Raw genomic sequence first — 25,596 nt, forward strand, 5'->3', positions numbered from 1 at the left:
GTTGAGAGACTGCTGTGGTGGAGTTTGTGACTGTTAAATGCCGACCATTCTACATTGCACGCTAATTCACGGCTGTATTTATGCTCGGTGTTTACAGCCCACCAAGCGCTAATGCTAGTATGCGTTAGCTGAACTTTACGGAGCCTATAAAGTGTGTGTACTAAATGTAGCCTGTTTCGTATGTCGTTTTTATATAATGTCGTTGAGTCACGATGAAACGTTGTTTCATGTATATGGTTGAAATAAAACACGCTTGAGTTGAGTTGAATGCCTCGGTCTGTCTGTGAAGCGGTAGGCGTGGCTTGGGAGTGGACTCAAAGCAACGAAGCAGGTGCATTCTGGGATTTGGTGTTTTTCATCCATATAAGACCAAAACACATTTTCTGGCTTTTCTCGGCCTAGAAGGCACCAATTTAAAAATTTTTTTAATATTGCTGTTTAAATATCCCACGATATCAGCTACAGTGGCATTACTGCGCGCTTGGAAACATTTACAGTTACTAAAAAACAGCATTCTCATCATTACAGTAAATCTTTAAAGAAAACACTTATACGTAACTACAATGCATCATTTAAAAAGCAATATCCTACAGCACATGTGTCAAACTCAAGGCCCGCGGGCCAAATCCGGCCCCTCGCAAGTTTTGATCCGGCCCGCATATTTAATTTAATAGATTTTGGCCCGCCTAGTTGTGCGCAGAAACCAAAAAGACGGGAAACTCTTTTCAAACTCTAATTATGCGAAACTCAAAGCAGAATTTGGTAGATTTGCCGATTTTGAGATTCAGGAATTCCCACAGAAGCAAAGAGTTTTCATATTTAGGCTGTGAAACAGGTTACTGTAAAAACATTTAATCATTGTTTTGCTTGATTTGCAAAACTCTATGATTGCTAAGGAACATTTTTTTTAGGACTTTATGTTGACATAACTGTAAGTGAGAAAGCTATATGAGATATGCAATAATACAGTCAAATATATTTGACTTAGATTAAATAAAAGCATGTCAAACTCTACATGTCTGCCCCTGATGTGATTCTTATTTCCAAGTGTGGCCTTTAGTGAAGTTAAGTTTGACACCCATGTCCTACAGAGACTGTAGAAAGGGTGCAAATAACTTATTTGGGAGGGTGTGGGTGGGGTATTTCAGGTAATTGATTTGAATTCCGTTAGAGCCGATCTGCGCAATTGTCACATAATATTCCTACTTTTACACATGTTCATAATAATGTAGTCAAATATGTAGTGACTTTTTAAACTGAAATAAGCCATGAGGGGTGAACAGGTAACTGCACTGGACTATAAATACACCGCTGTCCGGTGTGCTCTGTAACTTTGGATTCAGCGATTCATTCATTCACAGTTCTGTTAGCACATGCTCACTGTCATTTTAAGCGTTGGAGAGGAGAGTAAAGTTCTCACATTAACCAGTTTATTAAAACACTCAAACAGTGCCAAAAAGTACATTATTATTATTATTATTACGCTTATTAGATGTGTTGCAATGTCTCACAGAAAAGGAAATGTACGCATGGAGCGTATAGGATTATGGCGCTAGTGCACACCTTATATTGATTATGAACGGCGAAATGGTGATATGTCGCTTTAAATTTTGCTGCCGCAAGGACTTGTGGGACGGCATTTCGTAAAGGATGGTCCAGTGTATCCTATGCTACAAAAGGTAACAAAGGAAGCATTGAAGCACCTTTCCTCATCACTTAGACCATTCGAATGGCTCTTATCATGGCAGCCGCTTAACTACGTCCGGGTCATTTCACTTCGTTAGGAAGCAAAATTGACTATTCGAACGCAGCCTATGTTTCCGGAAGGAGCAGCACGCGGCAGGCTGACTGCTGCAAACCACAATTGGAATGAGACTGTTGGATTTAAGAGACGTTTTATTGTTTCCCACAACAAAATCTTTGTAAATACACCTTTTAAAACTTGAACTACAACACAGCGAGGGGGCTCAACGAAGGACGCTGGGAAGCAGACCTGGGGTCTCATTTATAAACGTGGCGTACAAACAAAACGGGGCTGAAAATGTGTGTACGCCACTTCCCACGTAAAGGTCGTCATTTATAAAAAAACAAACTTGACAGGAGAATATGCAGTCCTCCACGCAAACTCTGACCCATGCGTGCACACATTTTGGAGACAAAATAGAATTGGCGACGCAGATGGTGAGGTGGTGAACTGAAGTCAGACTGCAGAAAGTAGATGGGAATTTTTACTTACTACTCTTATTACTCTTAATATTTTCAAGTATTTTTTCACTCCATGGCATCCACGTTACCATGAAGATTAAATCCAGCAACGCCTGCCGTTTTGGACGGTATTATTAATATAGGTTGTCTCATTTACCTACACTGTGCACGAAAAGGCCGAAATTATAATTCAATTTGCATCAATTCACCAGTGTCTGAGAAGTTTTTTTTTGCTTTTTCTCTGCCAGTCATCATCATTGACATACTTATCAGCATTCATAAGGTGCTTTGCGTGCATTCACGTACGCACACTTATGGGTGGGTAATCTGTGATTTATAAACGGAACATTGCTTACAGATGTGCGTATGCACGGTTTTATAAATCAGAATTTTTTTTGCCGTAAGCCATTTTTGGCTTTTGGGCGTATGCACACTTTTAGTAAGGATCCTACGCATAGTTTTATAAATGAGACCTCTGGAGCGGATGTCGTTCCCAATGAGATGGTCACCAAAGCAAGCAGGCCCAGGTCCGCAACACGAATTGAAACAGCGGCTGGGTGAGTCATTTAACACAGCACAACCCCTCTTAGGTAGGAAAGTATACGCTCATCCAGGCAAGCATAGGTCTCATTGCCACGCTAAATGCATCACGCAGGGAGATGAGACCAATACCATTAATTTTACGAGCTAGGTTTTGTAGCTGTATTCCTTTGTTTTACGAGCCTAGGTTTAGCTTAGCCATGTAAAACACACATACACAGGTATCAGTTGTATTTTCAGCAGAGACCAAGAACATTACACTAATTCCCACAGATCTCTTTTTCACTGTGGTGCTGCAGCAGACTTGCAAAATGGGGTCAGATTGTGATATTCATGAGCATCTTCGTGAGGTTATAAAGCAGTCTGACAAAAAATCAGTCAAGCTGAATATGTGAACATGCTGATTGAAACCGCTGAAGTAGCTGCAATCTTTTATGTTGTATCTTGAAAGTGGCTCCTCTCTCATCCAGAAGTGCTGGTAATCTACGAACAGGCAGCTTGATTGTCCCTTTTCTATTAAACGCCTCTCCTAAAAAAAACACACACGTATGTGTTCAGGGTCTGAGGATCACGGTTTTATCTGTGTTAGCAGAATTCCAGTTAGCATTTGGAATGCCAGGAACGCTCAGAAAGCTGGGCAGAGCACAGCAGTCTGATCTCACTTTTCTTTTCATGTTAGAGAGTGATGAAGGGAGTGAGGGAGTGTGTGCTTTAGAAAGAGGGAGAGATGGAATCAGTGAGAAAGAAAAGGGGCGGGAAGCATATGGATGGATGGATAGACAAAGGGAAGCGTGAATAAATGCAGACAGGAATGTGTGAAAAACAAGAAGGCTTCACTAATAAATAGAGCAGTGAAGATTTTAGTATAAATAATAACTACTCTTTTTGTCTTTAAGGATGGAGCAGAAGCCTAGAGCGAATGTGTGTTTGAGTGCGTTAGTATGCAATTCAGATCTAGAGGGTTGTGGTTAGCCTAATTTCACATCAAGATAAAGTGTTATTTTGGTTTACACTTCCTCCAACCCCTCTCCCTCCCTCATTCTGTCTCACACTCACACATCTCAGCATGCTTCTGGCTGAAGAAGGGCTTAAAGTTCCTGCAAATAAAAATACACGAAGACGCAAATATATACACATGAAATATGAATAAACTGTTTACACAGCGGTTGGAGTAAAATTTGAATTCAATCAAGTTGGCATGCGTTAAACTCCTTAAATCAAAATGTAAATGTGAGTTTATTATAATATTGTTGTTTTTTCATAGTGTGACATGGTAATGTTTTTGTGTTCCAAAGAATCTTATGAATTTGGTTTTTATAGGAAAGAAATTCCGATTGAAAAAGGGAAAATGTAGACTCCAAGTTGCTGGAAAGTTAAATATAAAAAGTTTGACTTGTGTACAGAGAAAGGTAGGTTTACTTGCAAGGACAAATGTCACAGTGTATGATGTGAGCTGAGTTTTTTGTCAGTCAAAATGCTGCCTTCTTCTTTACTGCATGTGTGTCTGCGTTGCTGTAATTATATGAAGTCCGTTGCAAAATAGATAAAAGAGGAACTCGTCCAACAGTTCCTGATGCATGTGCCAGTCTGGGTGTGTCAGCGAGGGGGCTGGGAGGGACACGCACACTCACACTTTTCATGGTGTGTGAGGAAGATCTCATCTATGACCCAGCGCACCTTCAGCCTCTTAGAGCGCTGATACAGAGTGACCTCTGGGACGTACTTCAGCACCTAAAAGAGTCAGAGAACAAGACAGAAGGGGTGAGAAAATGGATTCACTTTTGCCTGGATTGTTTGTAGGTGTTGGAAATACTTTGTCTACTCTAGGGCTAGGTAATTTCATTACTTTTAGGCACCGGCCAAATTGCCTCCACAATATCCAGTATTGAAAAATGCCTTGTCATTCAATACCAAATTTCAATAACTAAGGTGTAAATCTCATCAGCGTTCAGGAACTGGTAGAGTTTAGACCCACGGGCCGGGTCAGGATGATATTTCCCGCCAGTATCCTCGGGCCGGGCCAGGCTGGACCCTTGATCAAGCATTTGTGCTTTTTTAATCATTACTTTATTAGCCTAATTGGGTGGGGAGAAATTGGTCTCGCTGCTCGCCTATGACAGCAAAAAAACTGGGACGATGAACAGACACATGAAGCAGGCTTGCCATGGCAGAAAAGATGATAGTCAGCCTTCAGTGTCATCTTTTCTCCATACCCCAAACAGATTTGTGCAGTTCAAACAACTCGGAATTGTAGTTGAGAACGTCAGTTATAACGGCCCACGTATTAAAAAATTGCATTTAATCAATGCAACTAACGTTATGTGTAAAGCGATGCACTATAACAGGGTTCCCGCGGGGTCTTAAGTCTTAAAAAAAGTCTTAAATTCAGTATTCTAAAAATAAGGCCTTAACAGTCTTGAATAACAAAGTTGTATTTCGTTTGCAAAGGTCTTAAATTATATCTTGTTCTTTCGTAGGATGAAATAAATACCGTAACGTCCTAAATAAATGGTGTGTGTGTGTGTGTGTGAGAGTGAGTGTGTGTGTATGTGTGTGTGTGTGAGAGTGAGTGACTTAACAATTTACTCCGCGTGACTGGGATGTAATAAGACCGTACAGGTACTTTTTACGTCAGTGTTTTTCTTTACGCTCTTTTGACCGTGGAGTGTGCGTGGACGCGACACATGGATGTAGCCAGGTTACAACAATAGTAATGGCGCAACATGGTGTTTTATCTTAAATCCGTGGACATGGTGAGAAAGCTCTGGCCCTAAACATCCAAGCTCGGGCGCAAATCGATCATTTGTCAGGAAAGAAAACAAAACGCCACTTTCCTAAAGCCAAATGGCGTGTTATCTGTACGCATTTTGAGCTATCCACGTGTATGTCTTCGCTGTATACAGTGGATGTAAACATACCCCTCATGTGGCGTTGCGAGAACGTGACGTACCATCGCGACAACAACGTCACACGTGTGTGAAAAGAAAAAAAAAAAAAAAAAAAGGGTTTAGGAAAAGAACACAGGGAAACTTTAGTAACAAAAAAGCGACAAAAACATGGAAAAAAACCCGACAAAAACACGCTTAGGAAAACAATAAACGGTTGGGTTTAGGAAAGAAACATTGGGGAAGGCTTAAAAAAAAAAAATCACCATATGCGTGATGCGATCCCAGCTCTCCTGGGTGAAAGTCGTGTGTTTTACTCATCCACCACCCCAACCAACCTCCATCTCTTTATACTACTCGCTACGGCGAGAATTCACTCATAATGTAGGTCAATGGCGGGCGATTTGCGTTGATTTTGTGTCTTGATAACATGCCAAAATGGCATAGGAATTGGCGTGTCATACATACGCCACTTCATGAGATCAGTCTGGGTCAGAGATGCGGACCAGCTGGCGGACAAGGCTGAGAGCAATAATGTGGCTGAGGTTAGCACAACAAGCAGATCGGTGTGCAAGTCAGTGTAGCGCTAATGAAACGGGGGAGCTGGAAGACCCGCCTGCCGGTTCCTGATCAGCTAGCAATGGAGAGAGGGTTGTGAATAAGATGATGACTGTGTCGGCAGTGCTCCACCTTTAGTAGGGTATGTTTGAAACGCAGCCAACATTTACATTGGCATATTATATTACATGATATATTATCTTATCTAGCCAAAGTGGAACTAATTGTGACACCTTCATAATGCACACGTTTTATTTTTTATCATCCTATTTATTTTGTTTTTTTAAGTTTCATATTAGAGTACAAACACGCCTTATAATGCTATTGTGAACTAAATATGATTGTTGACTATTATAATAAAATGTTTTATTAAATTCAGGTAACATTACCTGGTAAATCATTGTTTTCTCAGGCCTAAAATCCTCACAGATTTTTCATTATATAGCTGTGAAGTTGTCATTAAATTTCATCCTAGGTGGTATTAAAAAGGTCTTTAAAAAGTCTTAAATTTAAGTTGAAGAATTTTGGGGGTACCCTGTATAAACCGTACAGAATGCAATTTATTATCCCATCTGTTAAGACATGTCCACAATCTTTCACAACATAAAATAATTTATAGCACAAAACCCAGAACTTGGTATTGAATTGCATATTAACAATAAAAAAAAAAACTCCCTTTCAACACTTTTGGCCTGAAGTAATTAAATAGAGTGTAAGGTAAAGCCTTTCTACAATATGATTGCTGCATAAGAAAAGAACAGCAATGATTATAGTTAGTAGTAGTTAGTTAGTTGTGGGAAGCGGGAAGGTACTGAAATATTGTTTTGTCAGGAAAAGAGAACACTCGCTATACTCCCTTTACTTTGCTGTTTGCATGTTGTTGTACATTAAAAACTAATAGGGCGCGTTTGCAAAAGGGGTGCTATCTGTATAGGTAGATGTGAAAAGTTCAGTCAAAAGATTTTTTTTCACTTTAATCCCTGAGCTGATGCCAATAAATCCACTTTGAAAGACAATAATGAGAAGTTGATGTAAAGTCTGTTTTAAAGAACAAAAAAACTGAACATTGAAGCAAGTGAGCTGCCAAAATATAGATTAGATAGCAAGCAAGGTTTCTAAGAATGCAATGTTTTACTGTGAAACTCTGGGGACACTTCCACCCTCTTGTTAATCATAAATAACCACACTGAAATGTCTTTATTATTTTAACCTATATTCGTTTGTATTTATTTTTAGGGTAATTTGGAGCTGGAACACTTCCTAAAAGGGAAACATCCAGGACATATTGCCAAGGGACTCACTGCTGACTGTGCAAAGACAAAACCGTATCTTAGAAAACATACCAAACATCAGTACAGTGCACACACAGATTACAGATATACACAGACTGATATATGTATGTGGTTACCATTTATACTATGTCAAAAAGTTTGCATATTGTGCTTTTCAACAAAAGTAACACCGTTATTTACAAATGTGGAAAAAAGGTTAGAAGGCCTTGTTTAGACTGAGAGTCTCTGGAAGTACAATGAAAATGATTTCATAGTCAGAATTACTCAGTGTTTCACTATAACTGACTTTGTTGCAGATGGCCACATTGTTCGCAGGTGCCACTACTAATGTGAAAATGGAATGGAAGTACAAATTGTTCCACAACAGATGCAGTCAATTTGTTCTCCAAAGCACAGTGAAAGCATGATTAATGTCAGGACTTCCCAAGCACTGAAACAATAGTGTGAGTAATAACGTATTTCTTTAGAAGTTAAGTCAGTGAAGGAAGCAGTTACAGGTCTTAGACTACCAGGAGAAGAGGACGGAAATCTCTGACACGCGCACAAAAACACAATGCTACGCAACCACACACTCATGCAAGCATTTTTCTGCATGCACACACTTAGGCCTAGACATAGCACAGTTACAACCCAAATCCTACTTTTGTCTACATTTCCATTGTATGATTTTTCAACAGCAATGGAGAGAAACAGAGAGCCCTGTGGACCATGTTTCAATAATGAAGCAATATGAGAACAAAGACACAAAGAGATGGAGGGAAGAGAGAGAAAAGAATGAATGACAGGCTTAAAGAGCAAGAATGGTGCATTGCAAAGGGATAAATTGAAAATGGGAATTGGGAAGAATGAAAGGATGATGGAACCCTAGAGAGAGACAGAGTGATAGAATGCTAACAATGCATTGAGAGAGATGTGGAGAGATTCGAGAGAGAAAGATGGAGGCCGACAGACGAATAGAGGAGAGGAGCAGGGAGAAAGTGTGAGGCTGATGGTGCATTGCTGCTTTATTGTTGATGCGGCGCCTGCCTCTGCATGTCCAATATCTCTCTCCTTCTCACTCACTCACTCACTCACTCACTCACCCACCATCGTTTTAGCCCCTTTCAGGCACACACCAAAAATGTGCTGTACATTTTAGAGAGACATTAAATGAACATCTTTTATTACAGCCGTATTTAAAACACTAAATGTTTGCCAGTTATTATAAAAAAGATACATTTTCCCCTCTCATGGTGCAGGATGAAAGAGGGGAAAACGGTAATCCTCAGGTCATCAGTCACCCTACATTTCCAATGCTATACAGCATTTAAGCAAATAGGAATTACCCAAGGTGCCACCCTAATGTCTTATTTTTACAGATGCTATGGCACGTTTTTTTTTTATGAAGGCATCGCCTACAAAATCAATAGTTTCCGACTTACTGCTGCTTCCTTACGCATAGCAGGTACCAAATATTGCACCATGACAGAAAATTCCCACATTTTTAAGATGCACTCATCATGTAGTCAGTATGTGTGTGTTCTTGTGTCTACCTCGTGTAGTTTGAGTGTCGTTTTGGAGGCCTGACAGGTGCAGCCACTGTTCCAGTTCTCAGTTCCACAGCCACAGTTGCCTCCACAGCGTTTGACCAGCAGACATCGAGGGAAGAAAACCGCGTTGGTGGCCCTCAGCTCCTCGCGCAGGTTTACAGAGTAGTTGCGAGGCGTACAGCTGTACCGCTTGACGTCGTCAAAGAGACGATTTAGATCAACTGGACAGTGAGTGAGATACAGAGAAAAGATGACTGGTTAGTTTCGTTTTTTTGTTGTATGTAAGTATCCTCTTTGCTGTGGTGGTTTTAATACTCCATTGAAGAGAGACAAAAAGACGGTTTGATTTATTATTGCTTTGCATTATCATTAATAGAAATGTGGGGTATGTTGGAGACAGACAGAAAAATGAAACTGGGGAGGGAGGCTAAGTAGCTGTAATTCACACTAAAAGTATGCTCAATATTGATCTAGTGAAAATGGTTGGAAGGCGGAGAGAGACTATTAGATATGAGTACAATTGCAACAACAATTGACTGTAGAAGAACAGATGGAGAGATGAGAGATGAAAAAATGCAGAAGGAGAGAACAGAAGAGGAAGCAGGAGCCATTAGATTGAATGCATATTGACTGCAATCTTTCTTCATGTCATCACTTTAAAGGAAATTACCTCGTTTGTGCACATAGGACCTTTGTTCATGGCCTTCTGCAATGGTTCAAAACCAATTTCAAGAGAACCAAAGGGATTATGGTAGAAGCTGATGGGAAATAAGGGACTAAATTACTGGTCCAGGGGGGAAAACAAGGACCTCCAGAACCAGATGCTTGATTAAAATGTCTTTTTATTTAGTGCTGTCAGTTAAACGCTTTATTAATGGCGTTAATGCAAACCCATTTTAACGTTCTTTTTGGCCCAGCAAACTTTGTAGTTTTTTTCACATGCTGTTGCAACAACTAGTAACGTTAGAAAAACTACAACACCACACTGGATCTAGCTAGACCGGAAACAAAACAACATGCACGCTGCACACACTTGTTTGCACACACTAGTCGCTTTTCGACGAAAATCGCCGTTTTGAATGGGGTCCGAGACCCGGGGTTAATACGGCACCGGTGCCTTAACGACCATTATCTACCGGACCAAATAGCAACGCGGATTTCGGTGCCTTATTTAGGTGCCACTTAGATGCCTGCGCTTCTTCCTGATGCTCCGAAAACGGAAGTTAGAGGGAACTGAAACATTGCCGCACAGGAGGCCAGTCAACACTACACTTAGCAGCAGGTAACGTTAGCCTACCGTTAGTTAGCAGCTGGATTAAACACGGTTAAAATGTTTACAGCTAAACGGTGTAAAGTGTGTCTGTATTTCACTGGAGAGGACTCCAACACCGGACTGTAGCTGCCGTTGTCTGAAAAACACAGTCATGATGTTAAGTTGCTCGTCTCGCAAGCCTCGTGGTGCATTCACTGTAATTGTAAAATACCCTTTTCCCATCCAGTGGTTGTTTTCACCGTTTTGTGCTCCTTTTTTTTTTTAGATCAACTTTTTATTGTTTTATATTTTTGAACATACAGAACAGACAAATACAATTGAACAAGGTGCTCCTTTTTAAAATATATCTTTCGGTTCAGGCACCATTTTAAAAGTATCGTATCATGTTGATAAGAGCATTAAAATGAGAAAAAATAATGGGACAAAAAGAAATCAAAGGACAGTTAAAATAGATAAAAATGTGCGATTAATTGCGAGTTAACCATGACATTAATGCGATTAATCGTGATTAAATATTTTAATCGTTTGACAGCACTACTTTTATTTCTATATGTTTCACTAGGATTGGCATTAGAGACCACTGACTGAATGGCAGAAGTGCACGTTGTGCGTGCGTGCGAGCGTGCGTGCGTTTAACTCAGGCTAATTATTTAACTTCTAAGTGGCGATTTTTGGCAGCCAGCCTTCCAAAAGGCCGTCCGGGGGGCTCTGACACACTTTCCGCATTCCGTGTCTGCGGACAGCTCTAGGCTTGTACCGGTGTTGATTTCTGTGCATTGTCGGACACATGCAGCCACTTTCCTGAAACCGCTTACGGGAGTGACACAAGTCCACAGCAGCCCGCAGCGTGTATGTCCGAGCCTGTATACAGTGCCTCCACCTGCAGGTTGTCAGCTGTGTGTCTGCCTGGTATACTCTCGGAAGGCCGGTTTAACTCGCCGGTCCTCATCAATATAGTTCCATGTGTCACGTAGCTCTCCAGTGTTTCCCACAGATTATAAAGCAATTTGTGGCATGGGGAGGGATAGATACTTATTTTCGTAACAATCAAGTACCAAAAACTGAGTGATGTGGTCCTCCTCTCCTACTTCAGTGCCTAACGAATCTATCTCTTTATCTCCCTGACCCTGTCTTTTACTGGTTGAAGCCTGAAAATATTGTAAACAAATTAATAACGTAACTAATTACACTGGCCGGACTGTTCAGCTCTGTTTTCAGACTGATACCTCCGGTTCAGGCTGGTCCTTATCCTCAACACGTGCCTTTTTCCTTCCCGAAAAATACTTTTCAATACTCATCTGGATTTAAGCAGCAAACATTCAGTGTAAGAGTAAAAAAAATGACATAACATTATTTATAATAAGTTTATTTGATTCACAGCTGCTACATATAGTGTTTTGACCTTGACAGCCCAACTACATTTTACTGCAAACTTGCGACTAGTTAACTTGTATTCAGAATATAAAATATTTTTATAGCACTTTTAAGTGTGTGATTGTGTAAAGGTGTTAATTAGATAGATAGCAACCTTTTGTGAACTTGTGAATTTCCCCAGCCGTCTGCTCTCCTTTATGGAGACGGACACTGTGTGCACCATTTGCCGTTATTTTATCGTTATCGAGGTAAAATGTGCATTTAATCGTGATTTAGATTTTAGGTCATATCGTGCAGCCCTAGTGACCTGTAAAAAACTTACAAAGTTAAATTGCGTATTTCTATTATGAAGAAGTCAAACTTGCGGTTTATGTCTGTCAAGGTGGTTGTAACATTAACCAGCCATGCCTGGTCCTCTGGTAACATTATCAGTTAGCGTGTGTTATCATGACGGCGTTAGCCAGCACCAGTTGGATTCGATTCACTGACTGTGTCTCAATTTTTTTTGCGAGTAACTAACTTGAGTACTCTATGTACGTTAATGTAATGCGAGTACACAAATGTTAAAACGACTGAAAATTCCCATCGCATCGTAGCCGTGATAAATTAGCTTAAGGCTCAATGCTTACCTGTTCAGGAGGAATCTAGCCAACTTGGCGTCCTTTTGACCTCTAAGCTCTCTCCATCTTTTAAATGAAATATTGTTGTGCACTCTGACTTGATTTATTTACTTTTTTTTAAAAGTGTGAAATGTTCAGGACATTCCCTTAATAGTCTCCCAAGGTTCAGAAGAGACAGCCTTGAGCACCATGGGAGGCACCCACAGGAATATTGTCTGTCGCTTCACTACCTGTAGAAATCACTTTAGAAGAGGGACACTGAACAGTCTCTCAGCAAAAGCAACATGGCAAGAAGAAATAGCTGATGTGTTCACCTATGTCAGAATGTGACGGTCCTCTGTCCAGCAGAAAAGCACTACACTCAAACAAAGTAGTGGGTAGTACAGCTTGTCCTTTAGGCAGTGATAGTGGATGTTCTCCATTTAGGAGCTATCAGAATATAAGAGTGTATGGCTCTATGGAGCTGGCTGTTATAATTTTTTGAAACAAGCACATATAGCCAAATAGAGGGTGAAATGGGATAATCCTTTCTCAAAACAAGTAAAATATTATTTAGCTAAGTTTATTTGCAGTGAAGATGATTTACATTTTCTCAAGTCATTGCTAGATTTTTTACTTTATTGAAGTGCAATAAGAATTTTTACGACCCAACACAAGAATAAAGGACTTGTCAAGATTGATATTTGCGGTGAACGACAGCTACTACTTGGTGAGATTGGCTTGTTTTTGAACAAGATCAGATCAGTCATGCAATAGAAACTGCTTAGAAATCACATGTGGTCAGTATTAGTGTAACAATGACAATGTTGCTTGACATGCAATACTGTCTGAGAGAGAGAGAAACCAAATGGATTTGCAGTGAGATCAAAGGAAGCTTAATAGCATTGATAATGAACAATTGTTCACAAAAAGAAATCTGTGCTGTGGGGGTTTCTATTCATGATACACAATGTGGGAAGCCAAATGAACTACTACTATAGAGAGAAGAGCAGGCGAAAAAATAATTTGCTTTGGTAATATATAGAGAGAGAGAGATGGAAATGACGATAGAACACTGATTGTGGTTCCATCTAAGTGGTAAAATTACGCATGTTTACAGCATGTTTTATTTGTGGCCATTTCAGTTGCATGGCAAGATGACAAAAATAAGATTGGTTATAAAAGGCAAATAGAAATGCAGCAAATGGAGGCTACTGTATGTGCATGCTTCTGTGTGTGTTTTTTTTATATTTGTGTTTACATGCGCCTCTCAATCCCTGCATTCTGTCTTAAAGAGAGTTGCTCTGAGCACATCCGCTACACAGTCTAGATGAAAAGTGGATTATGTCTGCATTTGTGTGAGTATTAACAGGTTAAATGAGGACAACTGATTCAAATAGCATGTCTGTGGCACGTTTAAACAAAATTAGGAAATGTATTGATGTATTTTGGATGAGTGGATACATAACATTTGGGTTTACACCAATCTGCCCAATTGCGAAAACGTGAGAAACTCAAAATAATTACTATTTCCTACTCAATTTAATTTTAATAAGAGATAATCTTTGCTTTACAACCTGGTTTAAACCAGATCATTTTAGCTACAGGTAGAATATAGTGTGCTATTCTGCACCTCCTTTACACTTTTTTTGTTTCTCAACTGTAGACTACATCAAATACATATGGATACACATCAAAGGTAGATCACTATTTTTAAAAAGCATTGTGTGTTTGTAACAACAACAATAATAACAACCTCATAGGCTTTGTAGAATATGAATAAAAAATGTGGAATAGAACTGCAGTGCATGTTTTCTTTAGGATATAGCTTATGTTAAACTGTCAGAATGATGTATATCATGCTGCTGTATATGCAGCATTTTGTTAATGGTTTCTTATTTACATGAATTTTTTTTGACAAAGAATTACGCTTGCTAAGATAAAAGGACAAACGTTTTATGTTTTATTTGATATCAGGCACAATAACAATTGCCGTAACTAACTTACTAATAGAGTGGTTATCACGCATTAATAATTAATTTCATCAAATATTAGGGATGCACCGAATATTCGGCCACCGAAAATTTTCAGAAACCGCGACCTGCACGTGTGTCAGTACCCGATCCGTTCCACCTGCAAAGCATCTCCTAAGCAAAGAGATTGAGACGGACCACGGAGTGAAAACAATGAAAAGTACGCTCTTAGAGTCTGTCAGCACACGTTTCAGTGAGATCTATTCGGATCCTCTGCACTTCATCGCGACTGTACTTGATCCGCGTTATAAAGACCATTACTTGGATGCGGAAATAAAGCAGGGCGCACGAGAAATGATCCAGGCCGCGATGGATGCGGAGAACCCGCGTGGAGACGGAGCGCGGCACAGGAGGAGATCAGAGCGAAGAAAAAAACACTCGTCTCTCTGCACCAGATGAGGGGCATGCACCCTCGTTGTCTGATATGTTAAGTGAAATCCTGCAAGAAAGTGCCTCAAATATTAATAACAATAGGTAAGCTATTCTGTCCTTAGGCTACTATACTGTATGTGACTATCAGATTGTAGCCATATTTCTGCTAGATATTTTTTTAATTAAACTTTAATATTAATTTATACAATTGCAATGCCTTGATTTTAGTAAAGTTAGTACACAGTCATAGCCATAAATGCAATGGTGCTAATAATTGGCATAATTTGTTTCGGTTTTCGGTCTTGGTTTCCTCTTTTTCGGTTTTCGGTTTCGGCCATGAATTTTCATTTCGATGCATCCCTATCAAATATACTTTGGCTCACAGACAAATAATAGCCAAGTCTTATTTTCCTGCATCTTATTTTGTTGTGAAAAGTACAGGTGACAGAGAAACTATCATTTGTGTTTTTGTGATATTACTAAAGAGCAAAATAGCAGATTTTCAACAAGTGACAGTTTTAGAGTTGATGACAGAATTGTGAGGATGTCAAGAGTCATGACAGGTGTCTCTAACAGCTTTAAAGTTCTGGACAGGGATTTGTTTATTATGTTCTTAACCTATTTTATGTGTGAGTTACTTAGACTTGTCCCAATTAATATTTTGATATAGGGCTTACCATCCTTCATGGTAACAAAGGTGGGTGTGAGCTACGGAGCGTGTGTCTTAATGAAAACAAAGCCAAGCTGCTGACTGTTGCAGATTTCTGCTCTGCTGCACAGGTTGAATTTCCAATTAGAGAGCGCTACGCCTGTACAGTGTATAGAAGACCTGCAGCACCTATGCACCCGTCTTTAGTGCTGCAAGACGCACAAACTCTTCATATATGGAGCCTGCTGATGCCAGCCGAGCACACAGATGCACTGATACATAGAGATAGATTTGCTGTCAAGCACAAACATTTACTAAGGAACAGGAGAGCCCTTGGGTACAAAGGCCAAAAGAGTGCAGGAGAGAGATACGGAGGCACAGGTGAGAGAGACTGCATTAAAAGCACTCGGTTCCCTTGCAAGCTTGAATGCTTCTATACTGTAGACACAAACACACGCTCCATGATTGTCTGACGTGTGTGTGTTTAATAAGTGTATTCGTGCCAAGAAATCTGCTGTCTCTGTGCATTTTAAGGACAAAATATATTGCTTCAGTGACTCCAGGTCATTGGCACTGACTTCAGAGGAAAGAATTTCCTTGAACTGCTGGTCCTGTGTCACCTTACGTCTGTCCTGACTCATTTTTAGACCCAGTGGAGGGCAAACTGCTCATTTGATGATGAGACAACTACTTTAGGCTACAGTATGTTTTTGCATCATAATCTGAGCTGGTTTCTCATTTCTTTCCTTTTACTAATGATCTTTTATATTGTATATTGTGTATTATATTATATTGTGTATGTGTCTTTCAAGTTCAAAATGTACTTTCACACACAAATTCATCAGAATGTTCTTTTAATACTATTTCTTTTCCTTTTCAATGTTCAGCTTAGGGGAGTAAAGAACATAGATGTTTCTTCTACCTTTTATATATTCCTTCCTACATAACAAAATGTTGAGATACAGTCAACCACTGAATATGCAACACTTCATTCACATGTTTTGATCACCCGTGCTACATTTCATCATAAGACCGCAATATGACTCCATCACAGCCCTGACTAATAATTTCCTTCAAATTACCGAGCCATAGACTTTATGCTCTACAATGCTGTACCTCCTGAGTTTTATAAATGCACAATATGTGAGAATGGTCAGCACAAGACCGCATGCTCTACCCTCCCCTCTATTTCACCAGCTACCAACAACTGCACCAGTCTGCAGCGAAATACTGTGAACGCAGCAGAGTTGTTGAGGATCACCACCAGCAGCACAATAAAATGGGATGAAAACATCACTGCTCTTATCTTCCTGCATCAACCTTACAAACTTAACATGTCACTACCAGTCCACTGGCTTCATTTAAAAGTCTTCTCGTATTTATACTTAAATATTATTCTGAGACCTTTTCCAATATCCACAGCATAACACTGTACAGAAACGTACAGTGTCTGCTTGATCCATAGGACTTTACATTAAGTGGAATATTAAAACCAAAATGATATTTTTATGGCTACACAATTTTCTCCCTGTAGTTAAGCCTGATATAAAATATTTTGTCTTTCTAGAAACATCTTCACTAGAATTCTAAAGCCCCATAAACAATTCACAAAGGGTTGCAAGTACTGTCAAACTTCTGATTGATCAACTACCAACTCTGCAGCTCTACACAACTTTTTGACACTTGTAGGTCATTGTTTTATTACGCGAACACACACACACACACACACACACACACACACACACACACACACACACACACACACACACACACAGTAGGGCTACTTTGCTGCAAAACTGGCACTTTCTTTAATGTTTTACTCTCTGTTTATACTTCGATAAAATCCAATGAAAAGCAAATACTGTCTCTTCATCATATCTACTCATAGTCAGCACATGCCACTTGCAGCAGTTATATTAGGACCAAATGAAAGTGATTATCGTCGTACTCAAATCCAAGTCATGCGGGAATATACAGTGCCTTGCGAAAGTATTCGGCCCCCTTGAACGTTTCGACCTTTTGCCACATTTCAGGCCTCAAACATAAAGATATAAAACTGTAATTTTTTGTGAAGAATCAACAACAAGTGGGTCCCAATTATGAAGTGGAACGAAATTCATTGGCTATTTCAAACTTTTTTAACAAATAAAAAACTGAAAAAGTGGGCGTGCAAAATTATTCAGCCCCTTTACTTTCAGTGCAGCAAACTCTCTCCAGAAGTTCAGTGAGGATCTCTGAATGATCCAATGTTGACCTAAATGACTAATGATGATAAATAGAATCCAGCTGTGTGTAATCAAGTCTCCGTATAAATGCACCTGCTCTGTGATAGTCTCAGAGGTCCGTGTAAAGCGCAGAGAGCATCATGAAGAACAAGGAACACACCAGGCAGGTCCGAGATACTGTTGTGGAGAAGTTTAAAGCCGGATTGGATACAAAAAGATTTCCCAAGCTTTAAACATCCCAAGGAGCACTGTGCAAGCGATAATATTGAAATGGAAGGAGTATCAGACCACTACAAATCTACGAAGACCCGGCCGTCCCTCTAAACTTTCAGCTCATACAATGAGAAGACTGATCAGAGATGCAGCCAAGAGGCCCATGATCACTCTGGATGAACTGCAGAGATCTACAGCTGAGGTGGGAGACTCTGTCCATAGGACAACAATCAGTCGTATACTGCACAAATCTGGCCTTTATGGAAGAGTGGCAAGAAGAAAGCCATTTCTTAAAGATATCCATAAAAAGTGTCGTTTAAAGTTTGCCAAAAGCCACCTGGGAGACACACCAAACATGTGGAAGAAGGTGCTGTGGTCAGATGAAACCAAAATCGAACTTTTGGCAACAATGCAAAACGTTATGTTTGGCGTAAAAGCAACACAGCTCATCACCCTGAACACACCATCCCCACTGTCAAACATGGTGGTGGCAGCATCGTGTTTGGGCCTGCTTTTCTTCAGCAGGGACAGGGAAGATGGTTAAAATTGATGGGAAGATGGATGGAGCCAAATACAGGACCATTCTGGAAGAAAACCTGATGGAGTCTGCAAAAGACCTGAGACTGGGACGGAGATTTGTCTTCCAACAAGACAATGATCCAAAACATAAAGCAAAATCTACAATGGAATGGTTCACAAATAAACATATCCAGGTGTTAGAATGGCCAAGTCAAAGTCCAGACCTGAATCCAATCGAGAATCTGTGGAAAGAACTGAAAACTGCTGTTCACAAACGCTCTCCATCCAACCTCACTGAGCTCGAGCTGTTTTGCAAGGAGGAATGGGCAAAAATGTCAGTCTCTCGATGTGCAAAACTGATAGAGACATACCCCAAGCGACTAACAGCTGTAATCGCAGCAAAAGGTGGCGCTACAAAGTATTAACTTAAGGGGGCTGAATAATTTTGCACGCCCAATATTTCAGTTTTTTATTTGTTTAAAAGGTTTGAAATATCCAATAAATTTCGTTCCACTTCATGATTGTGTCCCACTTGTTGTTGATTCTTCACAAAAAATTACAGTTTTATATCTTTATGTTTGAGGCCTGAAATGTGGCAAAAGGTCGAAAAGTTCAAGGGGGCCGAATACTTTCGCAAGGCACTGTATGTTTGGGTTTAGTGTTCTGCAATCTATGTACATATGTTTGTTGGACAGTTTCATGAATAGCTTTAAACATATAAAGTATAGCTTACCTTTATTATGTCTGCTTGCCAGATGATAGGCCCTGGATCTATAATGTATATGTGTTTGAGTGTATATGCTGTCCAGGTCCTGTCTCCAGGTGTCTGGGCTCAGGGATCTGAACAGCTGCTCCACAGTGTCAAAGGCAGCTATGGTCCGGTCCAAATCCTCCAATGAGAAAGGAACCTCTGTGACTGCCTTTGGCATGTGCTCTGCACCAATGTCCTGCAAAGAGCCAAAGGTAAAGACAAAATTAAGAATTCTATTATTCATTTGAGCCTATTCTAACTTCAGCAATTGTTCATTTATAACATGATCACCTACAGCACATTAGGAGATCCCAGGTAGCTATGCACCAAAACCTTCAACATTTGTGGGTCCCTTTATTATTTCTTCCACCAATTATTATGCAACACACATAGGACTGGGTATCGTTCAAAATCTTTCGATCCGGTGCCAATTTCGATACCTCAGTTTCGATGCCGGTTTCTAACGATACTTTTTTTCAATACCATATGTTTTAAAATCCATTTCAACATCATCAAAAATACATTAAACACAAAACTTATTTTCCACCTTAATTCTGAATCAAAACAGTTATCAAAATTAAAGAATTCTGGTAAAACTGCTCACTCAGAGTAACATTATTAAAAGTGCCTTGCCTTGAAAGCTCAGCCTGTCAGTCAGTCATAAGGGCAGAGAAACCACCGTTGTGGCTGCTTGTCTAGTAAGAGGAAGTGTAACGTCAACAGCACCGCGACCGCTTTCGGCTCGCCATTAATATCATATCGCAGCAAACGCTGTCCGCGTGAAGTTATGAAAAACTGTAACCACACTTGAAACCAACCGTGACTCTCTGTGACTTTGACAAGACTGCAGACAGTTTACTCCGTCCGCACCTCTCCGTGTGTGTGTGTGTGTGTGTGTGTGTGTGTGTGTGTGTGTGTGTGTGTGTGTGTGTGTGTGTGTGTGTGTGTGTGTGTGTGTGTGTGTGTGTGTGTGTGTGTGTGTGTGTGTGTGTGTGTGTGTGTGTGTTTTTTGATACCATAAAAGTATCGACGTTTGGTACCCAGCCCTAAACCCACAACTATAATACAATCCTATTTAAAGGGTTACTGGAGAGCTGGGAAACGCGTCACAAGGATTTTTGCAGTGTTTTATGTTTGTTTTTTTACAAAATTTGGAAGCAATAGCTTTATGCACAGATATAGAAGGGGTGCTTCTGCAGCTGAGGAAACATTGGTTTTCTTTGCAAGCATTGAACATTTCAGACATAGCTTTTGACATATGACAAAAGTCAAAAGGTCCATTCGATTACTTTTCAAATAACTACATATTGTCATCTTTACTTTAACTATAAATTGTTTAAAATGTATTTTGCTTTCATTTCGAGTTAGTTGTAAAACCAATTAGAGGTTGAGATCTAAAAATAAATATAATTAATGTATCACACTTTGTATTTTCTCATTAATGTGCCAACATGATCTTAATGTAAAACGACCACAAATCACTGGGAAAACCCACAGAGTAGATGTTTTTCAGAGCTCCATTTGAATATAAAGTGGAGGAGGCCAACAAGATGCACATGTACATGCCATCTGCACTGGCAGTGACATATCCATACATACACACAGAAAAAACATACACCCACACACATAACCATTTTCAATCCATGCAGAACAACTGCCACGCTGCCCAATGCACACTAATTATTATGGACACATGTCACTGAACCCCAATGCTCGTACACACAAATTACACCAATGTACTTATAAAAACAACTTTGGAAATAAATAAGTACATACATGCATGAATGTATTCTGTTTGTGGGTGTAGCCTATGCAAATGGACCATTTGTCATATTACAGTATGGTGTAGCCATTGTTCCCCGAAAACCTATATTTGGTATCAGGTGACAGGGTTGGAAGGCAGGTAGGCTATGTTGGAATATCATACTTTTTGTGCAATAAACAGTATCTGCAAAAAAACAGTTTGAAACAAGAGAATTAAAACATTAGTTTGAAAATATTGTATAAAACTTATGATGGTGATGATATTTCCCTAGCTGTACATTTATTTTTTATTTTGTACAAAACTATTAAATACAGATCTATTCATTCTTCCATTCAATGGTTAATGTGTGAGCTCTTTCTGCCAAAAAATATCTCTAATTATAACGGAGGTCAAGCGTGCCTATTACATTTTAATTCTTGGATTTGAACTATTCTTAAATTCTTAAAGGGGTGATAGAATGATTATATAGGGTATTTTGCACTGTTCCTTAAGGTCTCCTAATAGGGTATGTAACATTGGTTGGGCTGAAAATTGCCTGAATGCTATTTTATTAGGCCCTTAACTACCCTGTGAATATGGCTCTATGTGGAACAAGAGCTTTTCTTCCAAATATGGTATGCTCATATATATGCGCTGATTGGTTTGAGCAAACTACATAGAAACACATGGGAGACTCGACAGCAGGTCTCATATTTCAGACACTGCAAAGTTATACATTGTTTGTCGGGCTATTTCGTTATTAAATTCATTTCTGAGACTTTTTTAAGTGAGAAATCGACTATATAAAGCTCAAATATGGGCCGTTTTACGAAAATTGATGGCTAATTGCAAATTTGGTAAGACTGTGTGTCGGAGTTCAGCGGCCGGTGCTGCCTGTGTTGCTGCCTCGCCACCCGGCCTGCCTTCCTTCACAGACCCCGGCCTGCTATGAGGTACTTGGAGCGCCGTCACGGCTGGCAGCCCACAGCACTCCATACCCATGCAAAGTCACCGTTTTTTGGGCTAATGGCCTACCAAACGCTGCTGCCCTGACAGAGCTCCAGGGCCTGCAGCTCCCCTCTTCCAGCTAGCTAGCTAAATGGCCCGTGTGTGACAGTGAGAGCGCGGTCAGCGAGCTTGTTACACCAGCAGTCTCTTACCACATGTTACACACGTCACGCCACTTATACAACATCTACCTAAAGGTCTTATAAAGCTAACAACGGTGTCCGATTTCAAGTTAATGAATATTTGTGAAGATTAGGGGTTTCGTTAGCTGCGACTGTCCCTTCAATCCTAGCTATGTGTAGATACAAATCACGGATAGTTGGCTTCATTTTCGGCGTAATTCGAGTATATTTACAGTTTGAATTTCGTCACGCCACTTATACAACATCTACCTAAATGTTTTGTAAAGCTGACAACAGTGTCCAATTTCAAGTTAATGAATATTTGTGAATTTCAGAGGAATTCTAAGAGGAGGCTAGCTAGCTCTCATTGATAGAGCTACATCCAGCCGCAGGCTCTATCAATGAGACTCGCGGACAAGCAGCGTTTATTTCCCCAATCGTTCGTTTAAATAACTCAACACATTATAATTACACACATTAAAAGATTAACTAGAACCTGTGGTAAGAGATTGCTGGCGTAACAAGCTCGCTGACCGTGCTCTCACTCACATACACCGGGCATTCAGCTAGCAGGAAGAGGGGAGTTGCAGGCCCTGGAGCTCTGTCAGAGCAGCGGCGTTTGGTAGTCCATTAGCCCAAAAAAAGGTGACTTTGCGCGGGTATGGAGTGCTGTGGGCTGCCAGCAGTAACTGAGCTCAATCGAGCTCACAGCAGGCCGGGGTCTGTGAAGGAAGGCAGGCCAGGCGGCGAGGCAACAACACAGGCAGCACCGGCCGCTGAACTCCGACACACAGTCGGACAAAATTTGCAATTAGCCATCCATTTTCGTAAAGCGGCCCATATTTGAGCTTTTCATAGTTGATTTCTCGCATAAAAAAGTTTCAGAAGTGAATTTTGTAATGGAATAGCAGAGATCTGCGCGACCTAGATTCCGAAGACTACCTGATCTCAGGTCAGTTGTGTAGCCTATGTAAATGTTGGGGCGTGACCGTTCTCTTAATACACCCATGGGCGTGACAAAGGTACAGGTCCTGAGATGCTTACGTAAGCAACTAGCTTTGTTGAGATTCGCCCGTTTTCAGCGGCAGTTTCAAAATATGAGATTTTCATAGTAAGTGTCAATGGGATTTTGAACTTCTATGTATGTCCTATTTACCCACCGTACTGTCGTTATTCAACTATGACGGTAAAATCGGTTTTGCATTCTATCACACCTTTAAAGTTTGTATGTGTGTGCATGACTCACCAACATTGGAATAGTGACAACCTCCCAGTTGGTGATGGATGCAGGCAGAGGAGAGTCAAACTGCAGGAATGGACAGCAGAAATAACCAATTATTAGGTGATCAAATGAGCAGACAATGGACGAGAATCCGTACAGAACGGAGTTCCCAGCAGTCCTGCCACTGCGGCAGAGCCTGGCCTTCAACCTGCTTCCGAAGACCTTTTTTCAGCCGACGGAAGCCCACACCGCCATTTCCCCAGGACCAGATCCATGCTTGCTTCACTGACTGCGTGCACCTGTGTGCTGCCTAGGTGACTGCGGCGCAGAACATCGCTCTGCTGTCTCCGCCGTGACCGCTAAGCTTTGGCTGTCCCCCGGAATTATATCAACATCTGGCCGCCGCGTAACAGCGGAACATCTGCACAGGTCACAACTCCCAGCCAATAGCAGACGTGTGCTCTTGGACGGTCCTATTGCCCCTGGTGGGTTGTTTGGACCGCAGCTTGGACAGCCACGAGCTATAGGTAGTGGAGGGGATGCAGAAACGCACATCCTGGAGAGCGGTGCCTCGGCCACAACAGCGGCACCAAGATGTCAGCTTGAGGAGATGCGCTCCGCAGGCTGCGACTGCTCCTCCCCAAGCCCCAGCTCCAGCTCCACTGTACCGACCCCCTCCCCTGCGGCGGTATCCCCCGCCAAACATCAAACCGATGCGACCATAAGGCCCTGCGGGCAGCACCCAACTGGTCCAATCCACCCCTGAGCCGACTCGCAAACCGTGGCGTCAGTGGCAGTGACAATGACGGGGCGCCGGGAACGCATGTCTCACTCCAGCTGAGAGTTGGAAACAACCTAAAGAGCAGTTTCCTCTCAGTCCGCTTTTGTCCCTTCTGAGCATCTTGTGGCTACTGAGACACGTTCCCCTCACACACACAGGCAGGCTCGCCGCCACGCTCACATGCAGTAACGCAGGTGATGCCCAGCCACACTGTGTCAGAATTAACAGGAGCAAACACCCATTCAAAGTGCATATTGATAGCCTACTCAGTTATTCTCCAACTCCCAGCTGATTACGCAGAGTAGTGAGTGTCCTGAGTCCCCCTTAGCAGGCCTTGTCTTTCGGTATTCTGATCTGAATACACATTTCGGTCGCTGATATATGCATCCCCAGCATATATCGTGCAGCAGCTGCACTTTCGACTCTGCCTACCACGGCTTGTGAGAAACAAACAAATTGCTTCACACAGCGGCGGGGAGGGCACGATACTCACTGCTATGTAAACAGACAACACACAGACATGCGCGTGCCTGTTCTTGAAACGCTGTGCTATGTGGAAAAGCATGTTACCCATGATGAACACATGGATGTTGAAGCTAATAGCAAACGGCTATACGCATCAATTCGCCAGCCCTCCCCGTTCTTAACGCCGTGGTAAAAACTATCATGCTATCTTAAGTTCAGATAACAGCTCTGATGTCAGAGCTGGCGGAGCTGCTGGAAAAATATGCAATAGCCTAATCTCCCGCGTCCCTCCAGAGGAGGAGAATGACGTTTTACTCCTGTTATTTCCTCCGATGCTAGACCTGTCTTTGTTCAACTGGTGTATCCTGGAACTACCATTTTGCTGTATATGCGTCTCAGTGTACCCAGCCATTGGTTCACTTCCATCGACCTGAGGGCACTTTCACATTCTGGTCATCCCCAAACACAGAAAATTCCTGTTCTTCTCCTTCCTGGGAGTTCAATTTACAACAGGCTGCCATTCTGCTAATCTCTGGCCCATCATACGCCCTCCTAATGTATCAAGGCAGTTTTTCAGCCATTACGCAGAGAGGATCATGGTTCTGTTAGATGACATAATCCTTATGCCACCCTCAGAGAGAGCTGCACTCAACACAGTAGAGGCTGTGCAGCATCTACAAACACTGAATTGGCCATAAACTGGCAGGGATTGCCGATCCCCTAACAGGCGGTAGTTTATCTGGTGTGGACATAAACGCGGCATGCATTAAACTCTCCACTGTCACACATTGTGCCTCACAGGGTGGTGTCAGCGCTGTCAGTGATGCGTCTGCTGGTGCTGATGCCCGCAGGTCACGAAGTGGCTCCTCTAGGACATGAGTAAACACAAACGCACATGAGGAAAAATTCTGAGATGGTTCGGCCGCCCGCACCCATCACGTCACAAGAGGCACATGCTGACCATATCTTCCTGTCTACAGTCAAACTTGGCCTAGTCGAAACCCCCCGTGCTCTATCATCGGGGTTTCCCCTTGGGAGGGTGACGTCACACGTAACAGAGACAGACTCATCTCTCGTTGGATGGCAGGGCAAGTCTGAGTCCGAGGTTGTGGGAGGGAGATGGGGAAATCCTCCATCTCTCCTCACTACCTGGAGCCTGCCATGGTGCTAAAGTGCTGAAACAATGATCTGAGTCTGTCAGGTAGACGTGTCAATAAGAACAGACTACATAAAAGCG

At 41.4% G+C, this 25,596-nt stretch overlaps 1 protein-coding gene across 2 annotated transcripts in view; it reads right to left on the reverse strand.

Annotated features, from left to right (window-relative positions):
- Positions 1–2,118: 2,118 nt before the first annotated feature.
- The window catches only part of pdgfd (platelet derived growth factor d), a 72,306-nt gene continuing 48,828 nt past the window's right edge, over positions 2,119–25,596 (reverse strand). The window contains exons 4-7 of one of the 2 annotated variants that reach the window (XM_039792196.1): positions 23,138–23,197; positions 19,000–19,213; positions 9,013–9,230; positions 2,119–4,476 (exon numbers count right to left, since the gene is read on the reverse strand). In XM_039792196.1, coding sequence (XP_039648130.1) covers positions 4,342–4,476; positions 9,013–9,230; positions 19,000–19,213; positions 23,138–23,197 — 627 coding nt within the window. In that variant the 3' untranslated portion in view covers positions 2,119–4,341. The remainder of the gene's footprint in view (positions 4,477–9,012; positions 9,231–18,999; positions 19,214–23,137; positions 23,198–25,596) is intronic. The other variant, XM_039792203.1, reaches the window with a different exon arrangement.

Source organism: Perca fluviatilis, chromosome 2 (assembly GCF_010015445.1).
Source record: "Perca fluviatilis chromosome 2, GENO_Pfluv_1.0, whole genome shotgun sequence".
In the NCBI taxonomy this organism is placed as follows: domain Eukaryota; kingdom Metazoa; phylum Chordata; class Actinopteri; order Perciformes; family Percidae; genus Perca; species Perca fluviatilis.